The sequence below is a fragment of the Salmo salar genome, chromosome 05 (assembly GCF_965601325.2).
Source record: "Salmo salar chromosome 05, fSalSal1, whole genome shotgun sequence".
NCBI classification, from domain to species: domain Eukaryota; kingdom Metazoa; phylum Chordata; class Actinopteri; order Salmoniformes; family Salmonidae; genus Salmo; species Salmo salar.
This window is the reverse complement of record NC_138295.1, coordinates 86401271-86417659: the sequence shown is the minus strand read 5'-3', so window position 1 is coordinate 86417659 and position 16389 is coordinate 86401271. Positions and strand designations below refer to the sequence as shown.

At 51.9% G+C, this 16389-nt stretch overlaps 1 protein-coding gene across 1 annotated transcript in view; it reads left to right on the top strand.

Moving 5' to 3' along the window:
* Nucleotides 1-16389, top strand: part of LOC106573409 (cyclic AMP-responsive element-binding protein 5) — an 89590-nt gene that overhangs the window by 29443 nt on the left and 43758 nt on the right. The window contains exon 6 of the mRNA XM_082975825.1: nt 13779-13902. Coding sequence (XP_082831951.1) covers nt 13779-13902 — 124 coding nt within the window. The remainder of the gene's footprint in view (nt 1-13778; nt 13903-16389) is intronic.

Below are 16389 nucleotides of genomic sequence, written 5' to 3'. Positions count from 1 at the left end.
CACACGCACACACACACGCGCACACATGCACACGTGCACACACACGCACACACGCGCACACATGCACACGCACACACACACAGACACACACGCACACACACGCGCACAGACACACATGCACACATGCGCACACACACGCGCACACACACACACACGCACACATACACGCAAGCACACAAACGCGCACACACACACACACACACACACACACACACAGAGACACACACACACGCAGAGAGACACACACACGCACACACAGCACACACGCACACAGACACACAGACACACACGCACATACGCACACAGACACACAGACACACACGCACACACACACACACACACACACACACACACACACACACACACACACACACACACACCACACACACGTGCACACACACACGCACACACACACGCGCACACACGCACACACACACAGACACACAGACACACACATGCGCACACATGCACACACGCAACACACACACACGCACACACACACACACACGCACACACACGTGCACACACACGCACACACGCGCACACACGCACACACACACGCACACACACACGCAAGCACACACACACGCAAGCACACACATGCGCACACATACGCACACACACACAAGCACACACACGCGCACACACACACACACACACACACACACGCAAGCACACGCACGCACACACACACACACACACACACACACACACACACACACGCACACGCGCAAGCACACACACGCACACACGCACACACGCAAGCACACACACGCACACACACACACACACACACACACACACACACACACACACACACACACACACACACACAGAGACACACACACAGAGACACACTAGACTCATTCATACAGAGAAGTAGTGTGTGAGATATCCCCTTGACCTCCAGTCATGAAACGTAAAGGATGACTGTTTCTCTTGTTTGACGTTTGGAACTTGCCATTCTATATTTATTACTGACATCTTTTTGAAGCGCAGCAGAATATCAGAGGTGACATTTCTCCTTTTTATTTCTCTAAATGCAGAGTTGGTCTGTTGAGGTCAAATGTGGATACTAAGTGCATGGTGAGATGAGTAGCACATCAGAAGAAAGGTCTGGGTGTTTCCCTCATAGAAGATGGAACTGGTTTATCAGCAGGTATGCAGCTCAGCTCAGTGAAACTTGGAGCAACACGAACGGAAGAGCAGTGAAGAAAATGACTCTGAGCTTTTTTTTCACATGTAGTTTCAGATACATGTTTATGTTCACACTTTATGTTCACACTTTATGTTCACACCCGGCTGCAGCATCTTGTGGTCAGCCTATTTCTAGAAGGGAAGTTCACCACTGAAATAGCCCCAAGCGTTTTCATCAGTCTCACGCTCGGCTGTAGGGTACACTATGAGAATATATCAGGCTTTGACTTGCTTTGTTTTTTCATGGAATATGATCTTATGTGTATTGCAAAATATATAGAAACACTGAAGTAGGTGTTTCTATTTATCCATACAAGACCAGCTGGATAAAGTAACATTTGGTATTAGTGTTTAGTCATTCCATATGACCCCTGACCTTTAGCTAAATGGAGAACCATGTTATACAGTCTGTATCACACCACTGCCTGTGATAAGCTACATTTACACTGTGGACTATTAAGTACTTGAAGAGTGATTCACGATGACTCCATCATGTGTGAACTGAAATCCTCTTCCTTCCTGCTACAACTTCAGTTGTGCCAAAAAGCTGGAAGATGTGGAATATTTCTCCATTGTTTACATTTTTATTGATGGGCCGGGCCAACGCTTTAATAATAAACACATCTTACAGAGTGGGCGTGGCTTTAAGTACATAGAATTCACCAGAATGACATATAGACCTCATCCTAATAGAATAGGATTTCTAGGGTCTTTGTGTGGTCAACACTCCTACTGTACACTGTTTTCCATCTATCTGTAGATAAGACAACGCTAGACACTGTTATCCTGCGGCCCGTTGTGTGTTGGTGTCGGAGGGGGGAAGTGGAGGTCCCGGTCACAATAACTAACGACCAGGGGTTCTTCTCATGTTTTCATTGTCCAGGATCTGACCTTGTGACCCCTGGCTGCTTCAGCCACACTTCCTGTATTATTGTTGATAATTACATTGCATTTACACAATCAGGGAGATAAGTAGGAGGGAGGTCCACCTTGGGACCAGACCAAGGGAGGGAGGTCCACCTTGAGACCAGACCAGGGGAGGGAGGTCCACCTTGAGACCAGACCAGGGGAGGGAGGTCCACCTTGAGACCAGACCAGGGGAGGGAGGTCCACCTTGGGACCAGACCAGGGGAGGGAGGTCCACCTTGGGACCAGACCAGGGGAGGGAGGTCCACCTTGAGACCAGACCAAGGGAGGGAGGTCCACCTTGGGACCAGACCAGGGGAGGGAGGTCCACCTTGAGACCAGACCAGGGAGGGAGATCCACCTTGAGACCAGACCAGGGGAGGGAGGTCCACCTTGAGACCAGACCAGGGGAGGGAGGTCCACCTTGAGACCAGACCAGGGGAGGGAGGTCCACCTTGAGACCAGACCAGGGGAGGGAGATCCACCTTGAGACCAGACCAGGGGAGGGAGGTCCACCTTGAGACCAGACCAGGGGAGGGAGGTCCACCTTGAGACCAGACCAGGGGAGGGAGGTCCACCTTGAGACCAGACCAGGGGAGGGAGGTCCACCTTGAGAGCAGACCAGGGGAGGGAGGTCCACCTTGAGACCAGACCAGGGGAGGGAGGTCCACCTTGAGACCAGACCAAGGGAGGGAGGTCCACCTTGAGACCAGACCAGGGGAGGGAGGTCCACCTTGAGACCAGACCAGGGGAGGGAGGTCCACCTTGAGACCAGACCAGGGGAGGGAGGTCCACCTTGAGACCAGACCAGGGGAGGGAGGTCCACCTTGAGACCAGACCAAGGGAGGGAGGTCCACCTTGAGACCAGACCAGGGGAGGGAGGTCCACCTTGAGACCAGACCAGGGGAGGGAGGTCCACCTTGAGACCAGACCAAGGGAGGGAGGTCCACCTTGAGACCAGACCAGGGGAGGGAGGTCCACCTTGGGACCAGACCAAGGGAGGGAGGTCCACCTTGAGACCAGACCAGGGGAGGGAGGTCCACCTTGAGACCAGACCAGGGGAGGGAGGTCCACCTTGAGACCAGACCAGGGGAGGGAGGTCCACCTTGGGACCAGACCAGGGGAGGGAGGTCCACCTTGGGACCAGACCAGGGGAGGTCCACCTTGAGACCAGACCAGGGGAGGGAGATCCACCTTGAGACCAGACCAGGGGAGGGAGGTCCACCTTGAGACCAGACCAGGGGAGGGAGGTCCACCTTGAGACCAGACCAGGGGAGGGAGGTCCACCTTGAGACCAGACCAGGGGAGGGAGGTCCACCTTGAGAGCAGACCAGGGGAGGGAGGTCCACCTTGAGACCAGACCAGGGGAGGGAGGTCCACCTTGAGACCAGACCAAGGGAGGGAGGTCCACCTTGAGACCAGACCAGGGGAGGGAGGTCCACCTTGAGACCAGACCAGGGGAGGGAGGTCCACCTTGAGACCAGACCAGGGGAGGGAGGTCCACCTTGAGACCAGACCAGGGGAGGGAGGTCCACCTTGAGACCAGACCAAGGGAGGGAGGTCCACCTTGAGACCAGACCAGGGGAGGGAGGTCCACCTTGAGACCAGACCAGGGGAGGGAGGTCCACCTTGAGACCAGACCAAGGGAGGGAGGTCCACCTTGAGACCAGACCAGGGGAGGGAGGTCCACCTTGAGACCAGACCAGGGGAGGGAGGTCCACCTTGAGACCAGACCAGGGGAGGGAGGTCCACCTTGAGACCAGACCAGGGGAGGGAGGTCCACCTTGAGACCAGACCAAGGGAGGGAGGTCCACCTTGGGACCAGACCAAGGGAGGGAGGTCCACCTTGAGACCAGACCAGGGGAGGGAGGTCCACCTTGAGACCAGACCAGGGGAGGGAGGTCCACCTTGGGACCAGACCAGGGGAGGTCCACCTTGAGACCAGACCAGGGGAGGGAGGTCCACCTTGAGACCAGACCAGGGGAGGGAGGTCCACCTTGAGACCAGACCAGGGGAGGGAGGTCCACCTTGAGACCAGACCAGGGGAGGGAGGTCCACCTTGGGACCAGACCAGGGGAGGTCCACCTTGAGACCAGACCAGGGGAGGGAGGTCCACCTTGAGACCAGACCAGGGGAGGGAGGTCCACCTTGAGACCAGACCAGGGGAGGGAGGTCCACCTTGAGACCAGACCAGGGGAGGGAGGTCCACCTTGAGACCAGACCAGGGGAGGGAGGTCCACCTTGAGACCAGACCAGGGGAGGGAGGTCCACCTTGAGACCAGACCAGGGGAGGGAGGTCCATCTTGAGACCAGACCAAGGGAGGGAGGTCCACCTTGAGACCAGACCAGGGGAGGGAGGTCCACCTTGAGACCAGACCAGGGGAGGGAGGTCCACCTTGAGACCAGACCAGGGGAGGGAGGTCCACCTTGGGACCAGACCAGGGGAGGGAGGTCCACCTTGGGACCAGACCAGGGGAGGGAGGTCCACCTTGAGACCAGACCAGGGGAGGGAGGTCCACCTTGAGACCAGACCAGGGGAGGGAGGTCCACCTTGAGACCAGACCAGGGGAGGGAGGTCCACCTTGAGACCAGACCAGGGGAGGGAGGTCCACCTTGAGACCAGACCAGGGGAGGGAGGTCCACCTTGAGACCAGACCAGGGGAGGGAGGTCCACCTTGGGACCAGACCAGGGGAGGTCCACCTTGAGACCAGACCAGGGGAGGGAGGTCCACCTTGAGACCAGACCAGGGGAGGGAGGTCCACCTTGAGACCAGACCAGGGGAGGGAGGTCCACCTTGAGACCAGACCAGGGGAGGGAGGTCCACCTTGGGACCAGACCAAGGGAGGGAGGTCCACCTTGAGACCAGACCAGGGGAGGGAGGTCCACCTTGAGACCAGACCAGGGGAGGGAGGTCCACCTTGAGACCAGACCAGGGGAGGGAGGTCCACCTTGGGACCAGACCAGGGGAGGGAGGTCCACCTTGGGACCAGACCAGGGGAGGGAGGTCCACCTTGAGACCAGACCAGGGGAGGGAGGTCCACCTTGAGACCAGACCAGGGGAGGGAGGTCCACCTTGGGACCAGACCAGGGGAGGGAGGTCCACCTTGAGACCAGACCAGGGGAGGGAGGTCCACCTTGAGACCAGACCAGGGGAGGGAGGTCCACCTTGGGACCAGACCAGGGGAGGGAGGTCCACCTTGAGACCAGACCAGGGGAGGGAGGTCCACCTTGAGACCAGACCAGGGGAGGGAGGTCCACCTTGAGACCAGACCAGGGGAGGGAGGTCCACCTTGAGACCAGACCAGGGGAGGGAGGTCCACCTTGAGACCAGACCAGGGGAGGGAGGTCCACCTTGAGACCAGACCAAGGGAGGGAGGTCCACCTTGAGACCAGACCAGGGGAGGGAGGTCCACCTTGAGACCAGACCAGGGGAGGGAGGTCCACCTTGAGACCAGACCAGGGGAGGGAGGTCCACCTTGAGACCAGACCAGGGGAACTGAACTGCCACAGAATGTCTGTGTCCCAAATGGCACCCTATTCCCTATATAGTGCACTACTTTTGAGCAGAGCCTTAAATTAGTAAACTATATAGGGTGCCATTTGGGATGTAGACAATTCATGGGCTGATTTGACCTCCTGACCCTGCCTACCCATGCCATGCCCTTACCATCTGCTTGGCAGCAGGACATGGATGGATGAACCACTGTGTTGTGGTGACCTGACCTTAGAATGTACAGTAGAGAGAGAGAGAGAGAGAGAGAGATCAAATGAGTGGAGAGAGAGCGAGAGAGAGAGAGATAGAGAGAGATAGAGGTACAGTAGAGCAACAGGCAGGGAGAGGGAAGAGAGAGTGGGGTATGACAGAAAGAGAGGGGGAGGGAGTGTTAGAAACAAGGTAAATGAGAGAGAGAGAGAGAGAGAGAGAGAGAGAGGGGTAGAGAGGGAGAGGTAGAGAGAGGTAGAGAGAGACAGAGACAAAGAGAGAGGGGGGTAGGGAGAGAGAGAGGGGTAGAGAGGGAGAGGTAGAGAGAGAGAGGGAGAGAGAGGGGTAGAGTGGGAGAGGTAGAGAGAGCTAGAGAGCGAGAGAGAGGGGTAGAGAGGGAGGGAGGTAGAGAGCGAGAGAGGGGTAGAGTGGGAGAGGTAGAGAGAGCTAGAGAGCGAGAGAAAGAGGGGTAGAGAGGGAGGGAGAGGGAGTCAGGTAGAGAGCGAGAGAGGGGTAGAGAGAGAGAGGGGTAGAGAGAGGGAGGGAGAGAGAGGTAAGGAGAGAAAGGGGTAGAGAGAGAGAGGGAGAGAGAGGGGTAGAGAGAGAGAGAAGGAGAGAGACAGAGAGGTAGAGAGAGAGGGGTAGTTGGAGAGAGAGGGGTAGAGAGAGGGGGGGTCGAGAGATAGAGAAGGAGAGAGAGGGGTAGAGAGAGAGAGAGAGAGAGAAGGAGAGAGACAGAGAGGTAGAGAGAGAGGGGTAGTGAGAGAGAGAGAGGGGTAGGGAGGGGGGGGTCGAGACAGAGAGCGAGAGAGGGGTAGAAAGAGAGAGGGGTAGAAAGAGAGAGAGGGGTAGAAAGAGAGAGAGGGGTAGAAAGAGAGAGAGGGGTAGAAAGAGAGAGAGGGGTAGAAAGAGAGAGAGGGGTAGAAAGAGAGAGAGGGGTAGAAAGCGAGAGAGGGGTAGAAAGAGAGAGAGGTGTAGAAAGAGAGAGAGGGGTAGGAGAGAGAGGGGTAGAGAGAGAGAGAGAGAGAAGGAGAGAGACAGAGAGGTAGAGAGAGAGGGGTAGTGAGAGAGAGAGAGGGGTAGGGAGAGGGGGGGTCGAGACAGAAAGAGAGAGAGGGGTAGAAAGCGAGAGGGGTAGAAAGAGAGAGAGGGGTAGAAAGAGAGAGAGGGGTAGAAAGAGAGAGAGAGGGGTAGGGAGAGGGAGGGTCGAGACAGAGAGAGAGAGAGAGGGGTAGAAAGAGAAAGGGGTAGAAAGAGAGAGAGGGGTAGAAAGAGAGAGAGAGGGGTAGGGAGAGGGAGGGTCGAGACAGAGAGAGAGAGAGAGGGGTAGAAAGAGAAAGGGGTAGAAAGAGAGAGAGGGGTAGAAAGAGAGAGAGAGGGGTAGGGAGAGGGAGGGTCGAGACAGAGAGAGAGAGAGAGGGGTAGAAAGAGAAAGGGGTAGAAAGAGAGAGAGGGGTAGAAAGAGAGAGAGGGGTAGAAAGAGAGAGAGGCAGCAGGATGTACATCTGATCTGAATTAAGATGAGCTCATTGTGTACTGCAGTGGGTTTAATAGTGCATTTGGAGAGGAACGCCCAGGCTCTGTTCCCTCTCATTCCAGCAGGTCATCTCTGCCCTGGGGCCACCACACATTCTGCCTTCTGCACTGTACTGTACTGTAACGCACACACACACACTCAGCTCTCAGGAACACTGGGAGAGAGCAAGAGAGGGATCAGGAGGAGGATGAGAGAGAGGAAGAGAGGAAGAGTGATCAGATGGAGGATGAAAGAGAAGAAGAGAGAGATGAGAAAAGGATGGAGGAGAGGAAGAGAGAGGTCTCTGATGATGGTGGAGGAGAGGTAGAGAGAGGTCTCTGATGATGGTGGAGGAGAGGTAGAGAGAGGTCTCTGATGATGGTGGAGGAGAGGTAGAGAGAGGTCTCTGATGATGGTGGAGGAGAGGTAGAGAGAGGTCTCTGATGATGGTGGAGGAGAGGTAGAGAGAGGTCTCTGATGATGGTGGAGGAGAGGTAGAGAGAGGTCTCTGATGATGGTGGAGGAGAGGTAGAGAGAGGTCTCTGATGATGGTGGAGGAGAGGTAGAGAGAGGTCTCTGATGATGGTGGAGGAGAGGTAGAGAGAGGTCTCTGATGATGATGGAGGAGAGGTAGAGAGAGGTCTCTGATGATGGTGGAGGAGAGATAGAGATGGAATTACCTGTCTGACTTGAACCTGTCTGAATTCTACAGTGTCTTCTCTCCTCCTCTTCTTTTATTTTTTCCTCTCCTCTCCTCTCCTCTCCTCTCCTCTCCTCTCCTCTCCTCTCCTCTCCTCTCCTCTTCTCTTCGCTTCTCTCCTCCTCTTCACTTCTCCTCTTCTCTCCTCTTCTTTTCTTTTTTCTTCTCTTCTCCTCCTCACTTTTCTTCTCCTCTCTTCTCTTCTCCTCTCCTCCTCACTAATAAAAGTCAGCCAGTGTCATAAGCCATTAGTCTGATTTATTTGATCAGATTGGTATTATTTCCTGGTCCAAACCCCATGACACTCTCCTCCAAGCCAGTGATTAAAGGCAGTAAATCAGGGGCAGGTCCTGCCTAGTGTTTACTCAGCGAGCCAGGCAGCTGCAAGCTGTTTGAGGCCGTTCTTTCTCCCTGTGTTTACCTCCGTTCCCATGACGACCCGCACCACCATCTCCCAAGCGCCTGGAACTTGGCTCCGGCTTGTTTTGGTTACATTTGAAAGTTTTGCGCTGCTGTGTCTACCAGAGTTAGCAGTGACTTCACCCAGCACCCAACACATGAGAGGAGTGCAGGAGTGACTGCAGCGCTGTTAGATCGGGGAAGCAGAGAGGGAGAGAGAAAGAGGTAAGGAAGAAGAGGGTGAGAGAGAGCAGGAGAGAGGAGGGAGGGAGGAGGCTGGTTGCAGGCAGGCATGCAGCGGGTGGGGGGAGGGAGGGAGAGAAGCCAAGAGCATTACATCATTACTGGAGCAGAGTCAGAAGGGAAGGATATGAGTCAGTGGGCTCTCTCTCTCTCTCTCTCTCTCTCTCTCTCTCTCTCTCTCTCTCTCTCTCTCCCTCTCTCTCTCTCTCTCTCTCTCTCCCCCTCTCTCCCTCTCTCTCTCGCTCTGTCTCTCTCTCTCTCCCCCCCTCTCTCTCCCCCGCTCTCTCTCTCTCCCTCTCTCTCTCTCTCCCTCACTCTCCCACTCTCTCTCTCTCTCTCTCCATTCTCCTCCCTCCTCTTGGACGGCTGCCAAGTCTCTTGTGTTCCACTCTCTAGTGCTTGAGTTGGAGATGGTACTCGGCCTACGACAGTATAGCTCAGTGTGTGTGTGTGTGTGTGTGTGTGTGTGTGTGTGTGTGTGTGGCTGTGCTGACCCTGGGATTTGTAGCTTAGACCCAGTAATATATAGTGGTTTGATATGATCTCAGACATACAGTAGGCACCATGAGGAGTCAACAACAAACTTCTAGAACAGACTTCTAGAACAGACTTCTAGAACAGACTTCTAGAGACCTGGCAGTGTCAGTGGGGAGGACAGAGAGGAATAGAGAATCATAAAAGAAAGAGGGGGGGGACAGGTAGGTGAGGTGTAGCAGTGATGTCATGGTGTAGGGGAGAGGAGGGTGGAGAGAAGAGGAGGAGAGGAGGGGTGGAGAAGAGGACAGAAGGGAGAGGAGGAGAGAAGAGGTGGACAGGAGAGAAGAGGAGGAGATGCGAGGAGGTATGGAGGACAGAAGGAGAGGAGAGGAGGAAAGTAGAGGAAAATGGAGAAGAGGAGAGGAGAGGCCCTCAGTAACGTGAGATAGTCTATTGTCAGGACTGACCACAGTGTACCTGCTGTCCCAAGGGGCCTGCTGCCTGCTGCCCACACTATTAGCAATCCCCACTGTGGAGACACAGCCTGTCACACACACACACACACACACACACACACACACACACACACACACACACACACACACACACACACACACACACACACACACACACACACACACACAGAAGTAAGCACACTTTATACATAAAAAGACACACATTGGTATGGCCCTGTGTTGTGGCTACAGCTTGTGGCGATGGGACCGTACAGTACAGGGACGGTGTATTGAGCCACGTTGGAACTTTGGCAAACCTGAACCCAGTGCTTCTTTAATGTTGCTTTGTGGTGGAGGCTATAAATTAGCATTTCTTAATGCAGTTTTGTCTTGCCCAGAAGGCCTTGAAGAGAATTGAATAAACATGTTGATTTCATTAGAACTGCCATTATGGACATGAATCCCAGCCAGTTTGTCAAAGGGGCGAACCCAATCACACAGCTAGCACAGCACATGTTGAATGTGTGTCCTATGTCAGCCTCATTGTACCTACATGCCTTTCCCCATGTGGAAGTGTTTACCTTCACATAGTCTCTCCTTCCCCCTGCCACATGTCACATGTGCTGCTGAATGGTTGTGATTGTGACGAATCACAATGTTGGACAGACATGACATATCGTCCCAACCGTAATTGTGTGTGTGTGTGTGTGTGTGTGTGTGTGTGTGTGTGTGTGTGTGTGTGTGTGTGTGTGTGTGTGTGTGTGTGTGTGTGTGTGTGTGTGTGTGTGTGTGTGTGTGTGTGTGTGTGTGCAGTAATCTAAATGTCTGGAGCGTAAATGCACACATTTAGGTCTGGGAAAATACAGGTATTTGTTCAGGTGGGGGAACATTTGCTCAGCGACAGCCCCATTTGTCCATCATTCTCCAGTGCTAACACTAACTCTATGCTATTACCTCAATCACAGCCGGGATGGAGCGGCCCATCGATTACATCCAGACGTTTAGCGTCACTAACCTAAATGTCTCTGGTTAGCAGTCGTTGGCAAGTGTCCATGGAAATAGACCTTTACCAAAGCACTGAGTAGCAGAATCACAATGAATACTGGTTGTTATGGTTATTAGGCCTAGAGGATGGATGGATGGTTCCTCAAAGTAGGTTAGACTTCTGTATGAGGAGACTGGTGTAGTAGGCTAGGTTAGCTAAGGTTAGCCTACTGTATGAGGAGATGGGTGTAGTAGGCTAGGCTAGCTAAGGTTAGCCTACTGTATGAGGAGATGGGTGTAGAAGGCTAGGCTAGCTAAGGTTAGCCTACTGTATGAGGAGACTGGTGTAGTAGGCTAGGCTAGCTAAGGTTAGCCTACTGTATGAGGAGACGGGTGTAGTAGGCTAGGCTAGCTAAGGTTAGCCTACTGTATGAGGAGACGGGTGTAGTAGGCTAGGCTAGCTAAGGTTTGCCTACTGTATGAGGAGACGGGTGTAGTAGGCTAGGCTAGCTAAGGTTAGCCTACTGTATGAGGAGACTGGTGTAGTAGGCTAGGCTAGCTAAGGTTAGCCTACTGTATGAGGAGACGGTGTAGTAGGCTAGGCTAGCTAAGGTTAGACTTCTGTATGAGGAGACGGCTCTAGTAGGCTAGGCTACCTAAGGTTAGCCTACTGTATGAGGAGATGGGTGTGGTAGGCTAGGCTAGCTAAGGTAGACTTCTGTATGAGACGATGAGTGTAGTAGGCTAGGCTAGCTAAGGTTAGCCTACTGTATGAGGAGACGGGTGTAGTAGGCTAGGCTAGCTAAGGTTAGCCTACTGTATGAGGAGATGGGTGTAGTAGGCTAGGTTAGCTAAGGTTAGCCTACTGTATGAGGAGACGGGTGTAGAAGGCTAAGCTAGTGGAGAGCAGGCAGCTGGGAGCCAGTGTTCTTACTAACAGGGATTTGGTGGCAGTTGTATAAATGATGTCACGCCACCAACCCCAGATAGAGTGGTCTGGATAGTTTGATCGTTCATTTGCTGCAGTCCAGAGCGAGCGAGTGAGTGGATGCGTCACAAATGGCTATGGGCCATGGTCAAAAGAAGTGCACTATACAGGGAATAGGGTGCCATTGGGGAAGCATCCAGTGAGTGAGTGAGTGAGTGGCTGAAACAAGCCTTGTTCTGCAGTGTAAGTATACAGCCTCCAGCCTCTAGCCTGGTCCTAATCCCTACATGTGATTTATTGATGTGGGTGCTACTGTGAATTGGCCTGTCAGCCTGGCCTGTCAGCCAGTCCACACACTGTGGTTACATTACGGACAGAGACATTCCCATTGGAAGTTATTTGGGGAGTTCCTCCCATTCTTCTCTTCCGATCCTCTCAAGCTCTGTCAGGTTGGATGGGGAGCGTCGCTGCATAGCTATTTTCAGGTCTCCAGAGATGTTCGATCGGGTTCAAGTCCAGGCTTAGGCTTCTGACTGGGCCACTCAAGGACATTCAGAGACTTGTCCCGAAGCCACTCCTGCGTTGTCTTGGCTGTGTGCTTAGGGTCGTTGTCCTGTTGGAAGGTGAACTTTCTGGAGCAGGTTTTCATCCAGGTTCTCTCTGTACTTTTACTGAGCAGAGGATTATTTTATTTATTTTATTTTTGTTTTACCTTTATTTAACTAGACAAGTCAGCTAAGAACAAATTCTTATTTACAATGACGACCTACCCCGGCCAAACCCTCCCCTAACCCGGACGATGCTGGGCCAATTGTTCACCGCCCTATAGGACTCCCAATCACGGCCGGTTGTGATACCCCCTGGAATCGAACCAGGATCTGTAGTGACGCCTCTAGCACTGAGATGCAGTGCCTTAGACCGCTGCGCCACTCAGTAGCCCGGTCAATGCTTTGGAGAGCAGAGAAGGCGAGAGGAGGCGAGAGGAGAGGAGGCGAGAGGAGAGGAGGAGAGAAGGGGATAGGAGGTGAGAGGAGAGGAGAGAAGGCAAGAGTAGAGGAGGTGAGTGGAGAGAAGGCGAGAGGAGAGGAGGTGAGAGAAGAGGAGGCGAGAGGAGAGGAAAGGAGGCGAGAGGAGAGAAGGCGAGAGGAGAGGAGGCGAGAGGAGAAAAGAGAGAGAAGAGGAGGCAAGAGGAGAGGAAAGGAGAGGAGAGAAGGCGGAGAGGAGAGGAGAGGAGAGGAGAGGAGAGGAGAGGAGAGGAGAGGAAAGGAGGCGAGAGGAGAGGAGGCGAGAGGAGAGGAGGCGAGAGGAGAAAAGAGAGAGGAGAGGAGGCGAGAGGAGAGGAGGCGAGAGGAGAAAGAGAGAAGAGGAGGCGAGAGGAGAGGAAAGAAGAGGAGAGGAGGTGAGAGGAGAGGAGAGGAGAGGAGAGTAGAGGAGAGGAGAGGAAAGGAAAGGAGGTGTGAGGAGAGGAAAGGAGAGGAGAGGAGGCGAGAGGAGAGGAGGCGAGAGGAGAGAAGAGAGAGAAGAGGAGAGAAGAGGAAAGGAGAGGAGAGAAGAGAGAGAAGAGGGGAGGGGAGAGTACAGCATCCTTTACTGTCTGTCTTATTTGTAAAGCCTCAAGTGTAAACAACTATACACCAAAGACTACAGAGAGGATGTAGACTGACATGTCTCCAACCCTAAACAAGCTGGAACTGGGACACTGGGACTGATTTAAAGACTGGATGGAAAAAGCTGCCTGCAAGGTGGATAGAAGCGTGTTTGTATGTTTGCTCCCCACCCCTCTAATAGTGTTCCTGCTACTCCCCATAACCTGAAGTGAAGTAACACGTCTGTTACAACACCAAATGTGTCTATTGCTGTTATGTGGTGATGTTCTTATGATAAAGATATGCACATGATTTATTATCTCTCTAAAGAACTTGGAACGTGTGTTCAGCACGGATGATGTTTAATACGCTTTCCCTGTCCTGTGTGTGTGTGTATGTGTGTGTGTGTATGTGTGTGTGTGTGTGTGTGTGTGTGTGTGTGTGTGTGTGTGTGTGTGTGTGTGTGTGTGTGTGTGTGTGTGTGTGTGTGTGTGTGTGTGTGTGTGTGTGTGTGTGTGTGTGTGTGTGTGTGTGTGTGTGTTGTGTGTGTGTGTTGTGTGTGTGTGTGTGTGTGTGTGTGTGTGTGTGTGTGTGTGTGTGTGTGTGTGTGTGTGTGTGTGTGTGTGTGTGTGTGTGTGTGTGTGTGTGTGTGTGTGTGTGTGTGTGTGTGTGTGTGTGCCTAGGCCTGTCCCTGGCTCCCTGTCATCACTACTGCACCTACGGAACAGACAGAGACAGCCACTGCCTGCCTCCATGGCTGGAACTCTGCCAGACCCCACCATGCAAGGCTCCTCTGTACTGATGCCTGTGAGTACACACACACACCACACACACACCCCCCGCATGCACACCAGTGGTGGTGAGTGGCGTTTAAGATGAGGGAGGACGATTTTTTTCATGAGCATGGTCTTATTTCTATTACAGCATATTGGATGACTGTCATTCATATTCCATTCACCCAGTTCAATGTAACAGTGATGGGTTTAGGCTACTACATGATATTCTAATTTCCCCTATATCCATCATGAGGTTGCTACAACCTAGCCTATGAATTAAAGATTACAACGTAGGTGCACACAGGTCGAGAGACAAATTTGATGTGACAGACAGTGACACATGGACAGACAGTGACATTCAGTACCCCCTTGCACACTCTTGCCTGCATCTAGCTAATATAGGATGTAATCATTAGTCCCAACAGTTGTAAATGTGTCACGCTCTGACCTAGGAGAGCTGTGTTTTCTCTGTTTAGTTAGGTCAGGGTGTTATAGGTGGGTGGGCGTTCTATGTTCGGTTTTCTATGTTTTGGCCGGGTATGGTTTCCAATCAGAGGCAGGTGTTTATCGTTGTCTCTGATTGGAAGCCATACTTAGGCAGCCTGTTTTTCCTTTGTTGTTTGTGGGTAGTTGTTTTCTGTTTTGTTCCTTGTAACCTGACGGAACTGTTGACGGTCATTTTGTTGTTTTGATTTAGTGTTCCATTAAAGTAAAATATGAGCACTTTACACGCCGCGCCTTGGTCCCCTTTGTACGACCCTCGTTACAAAATTAGATTTTCTATTGTACAAATTCAAGTATGTTTATCCCCGTTTTGTTCCGTTTGCTCCCGTTTAGAAAGTTTTTCAACAGAATCGGCGGAATGAATACACCACTGATCACGTGTAAACACACAGCCATGTTGTATTCCTTCTCACATCCATGCGCTCTCCTGCTCTCACCTCTTCCTTTCGCTTGTGGACTTCAATGCACAACACATCAGCTATACGTGACCAGGAGTAAACACCTTTCCAAGCCAAACCGCTACACACAGCCTACATCGTTGTCCCCATATTAGCTAAAGTAATGTCCTTGTCAACATAGCTAATAGAACTAATGTGTTAGTAAACCTGCTACAATCATGCAATAATATTACAGTGTATAGTCAGTAAATAAATTAGTAAAACCTTGACTTGGAAGAGTTCCAGTGTTGTGTTGGAAAGCCATAGCCAGCTAGCTAACATAGCATCCCTCTGTTTGAGCAGGGTGTTTCAGTAGGCTAAACTAGCTAGCTGCATTTTCTAGCTAAGTAAGTGAAACTGAAAGTGGGAAAAAAATGATTCTCTCTTGATTCTCCTTCATATTGGAATAAATTAATTTGTTCAAAACTGTTCAACTATTGTCTTTCACTCTCTTTAAGTCAACTACACATTTAATGCACTGCAGCGCTATCTAGCTGTAGCTTATGCTTTCAGTACTAGATTCATTCTCTGATCATTTGATTGGGTGGACAACATGTCTGTTCAAGCGGCAAGATCTCTGATAGGTTGGAGGACATCCTCTGGAAGTTGTCATAATTACTATGTAAGTCTATGGAAGGGGGTGAGAACAATGAGCCTCCTTGGTTTTGTATTGAATTCAATGCACCCAGAGGAGGACGGAAGCTAGATGTCCTCCGGCTACACCATGGTTCTACCCTACAGAATGCTGTTGAGGCTATTGTAGACCTTCTTTACAAATTAGTGTGTTTTAATCAATTATTTGGTGACGTGAATATATTTAGTATAGTTTTATCTAAAAGGGATAACGTTTACATTTTTTACCATTTTTATTTTTATGAAATTCACTGAGGAGGATGATCCTCCCCTTCCTCCTCTGAGGAGCCTCCACTGATGTACACACACACACACACACACACACACACACACACACACACACACACACACACACACACACACACACACACACACACACACACACACACACACACACACACACACACACACACACACACACACACACACACATATCTCCTCCCCTCTTTCAGTCTGTAATATCTGTGGGTTTTCCCACGTATTTCCCACCATATAAATGATTCATCACTATTTATCCAAACGAACATCTCCTGCAGTGTGGCTTTCAGATGCTGGCTCTTCATCTCCGAATATATTCTAATCAAGCCAATGAGATTTAAGGTCGGTGCAGTAGTGGGAGACAGACAGAGAATGATAACAACTCTGAGAAAGCTCCCCGTATCATAATTCTAATGATACCACATATGTTCTCATGGTAACACAAGACAGGCTGTGTTTATGGTGTGGAAAAAACCTCCCATGTTTATTAAATTAGGAGCTAAGCCTTTCTGGAGGAAGATTGACGGGTCAGGAAAGGGGTGCAGGTTTGGGTGATATTTATACACAAAACACACTTAGAGCAATTAAGGTTGTGTGGAGGGGTTCTGGGGCTGGGCCTCTGTGGACGGGGAGAGGTGCATCAGGGGTAGTGGGGGTCATCGGGGGGTGGGGGGTTGTTGGGGTAG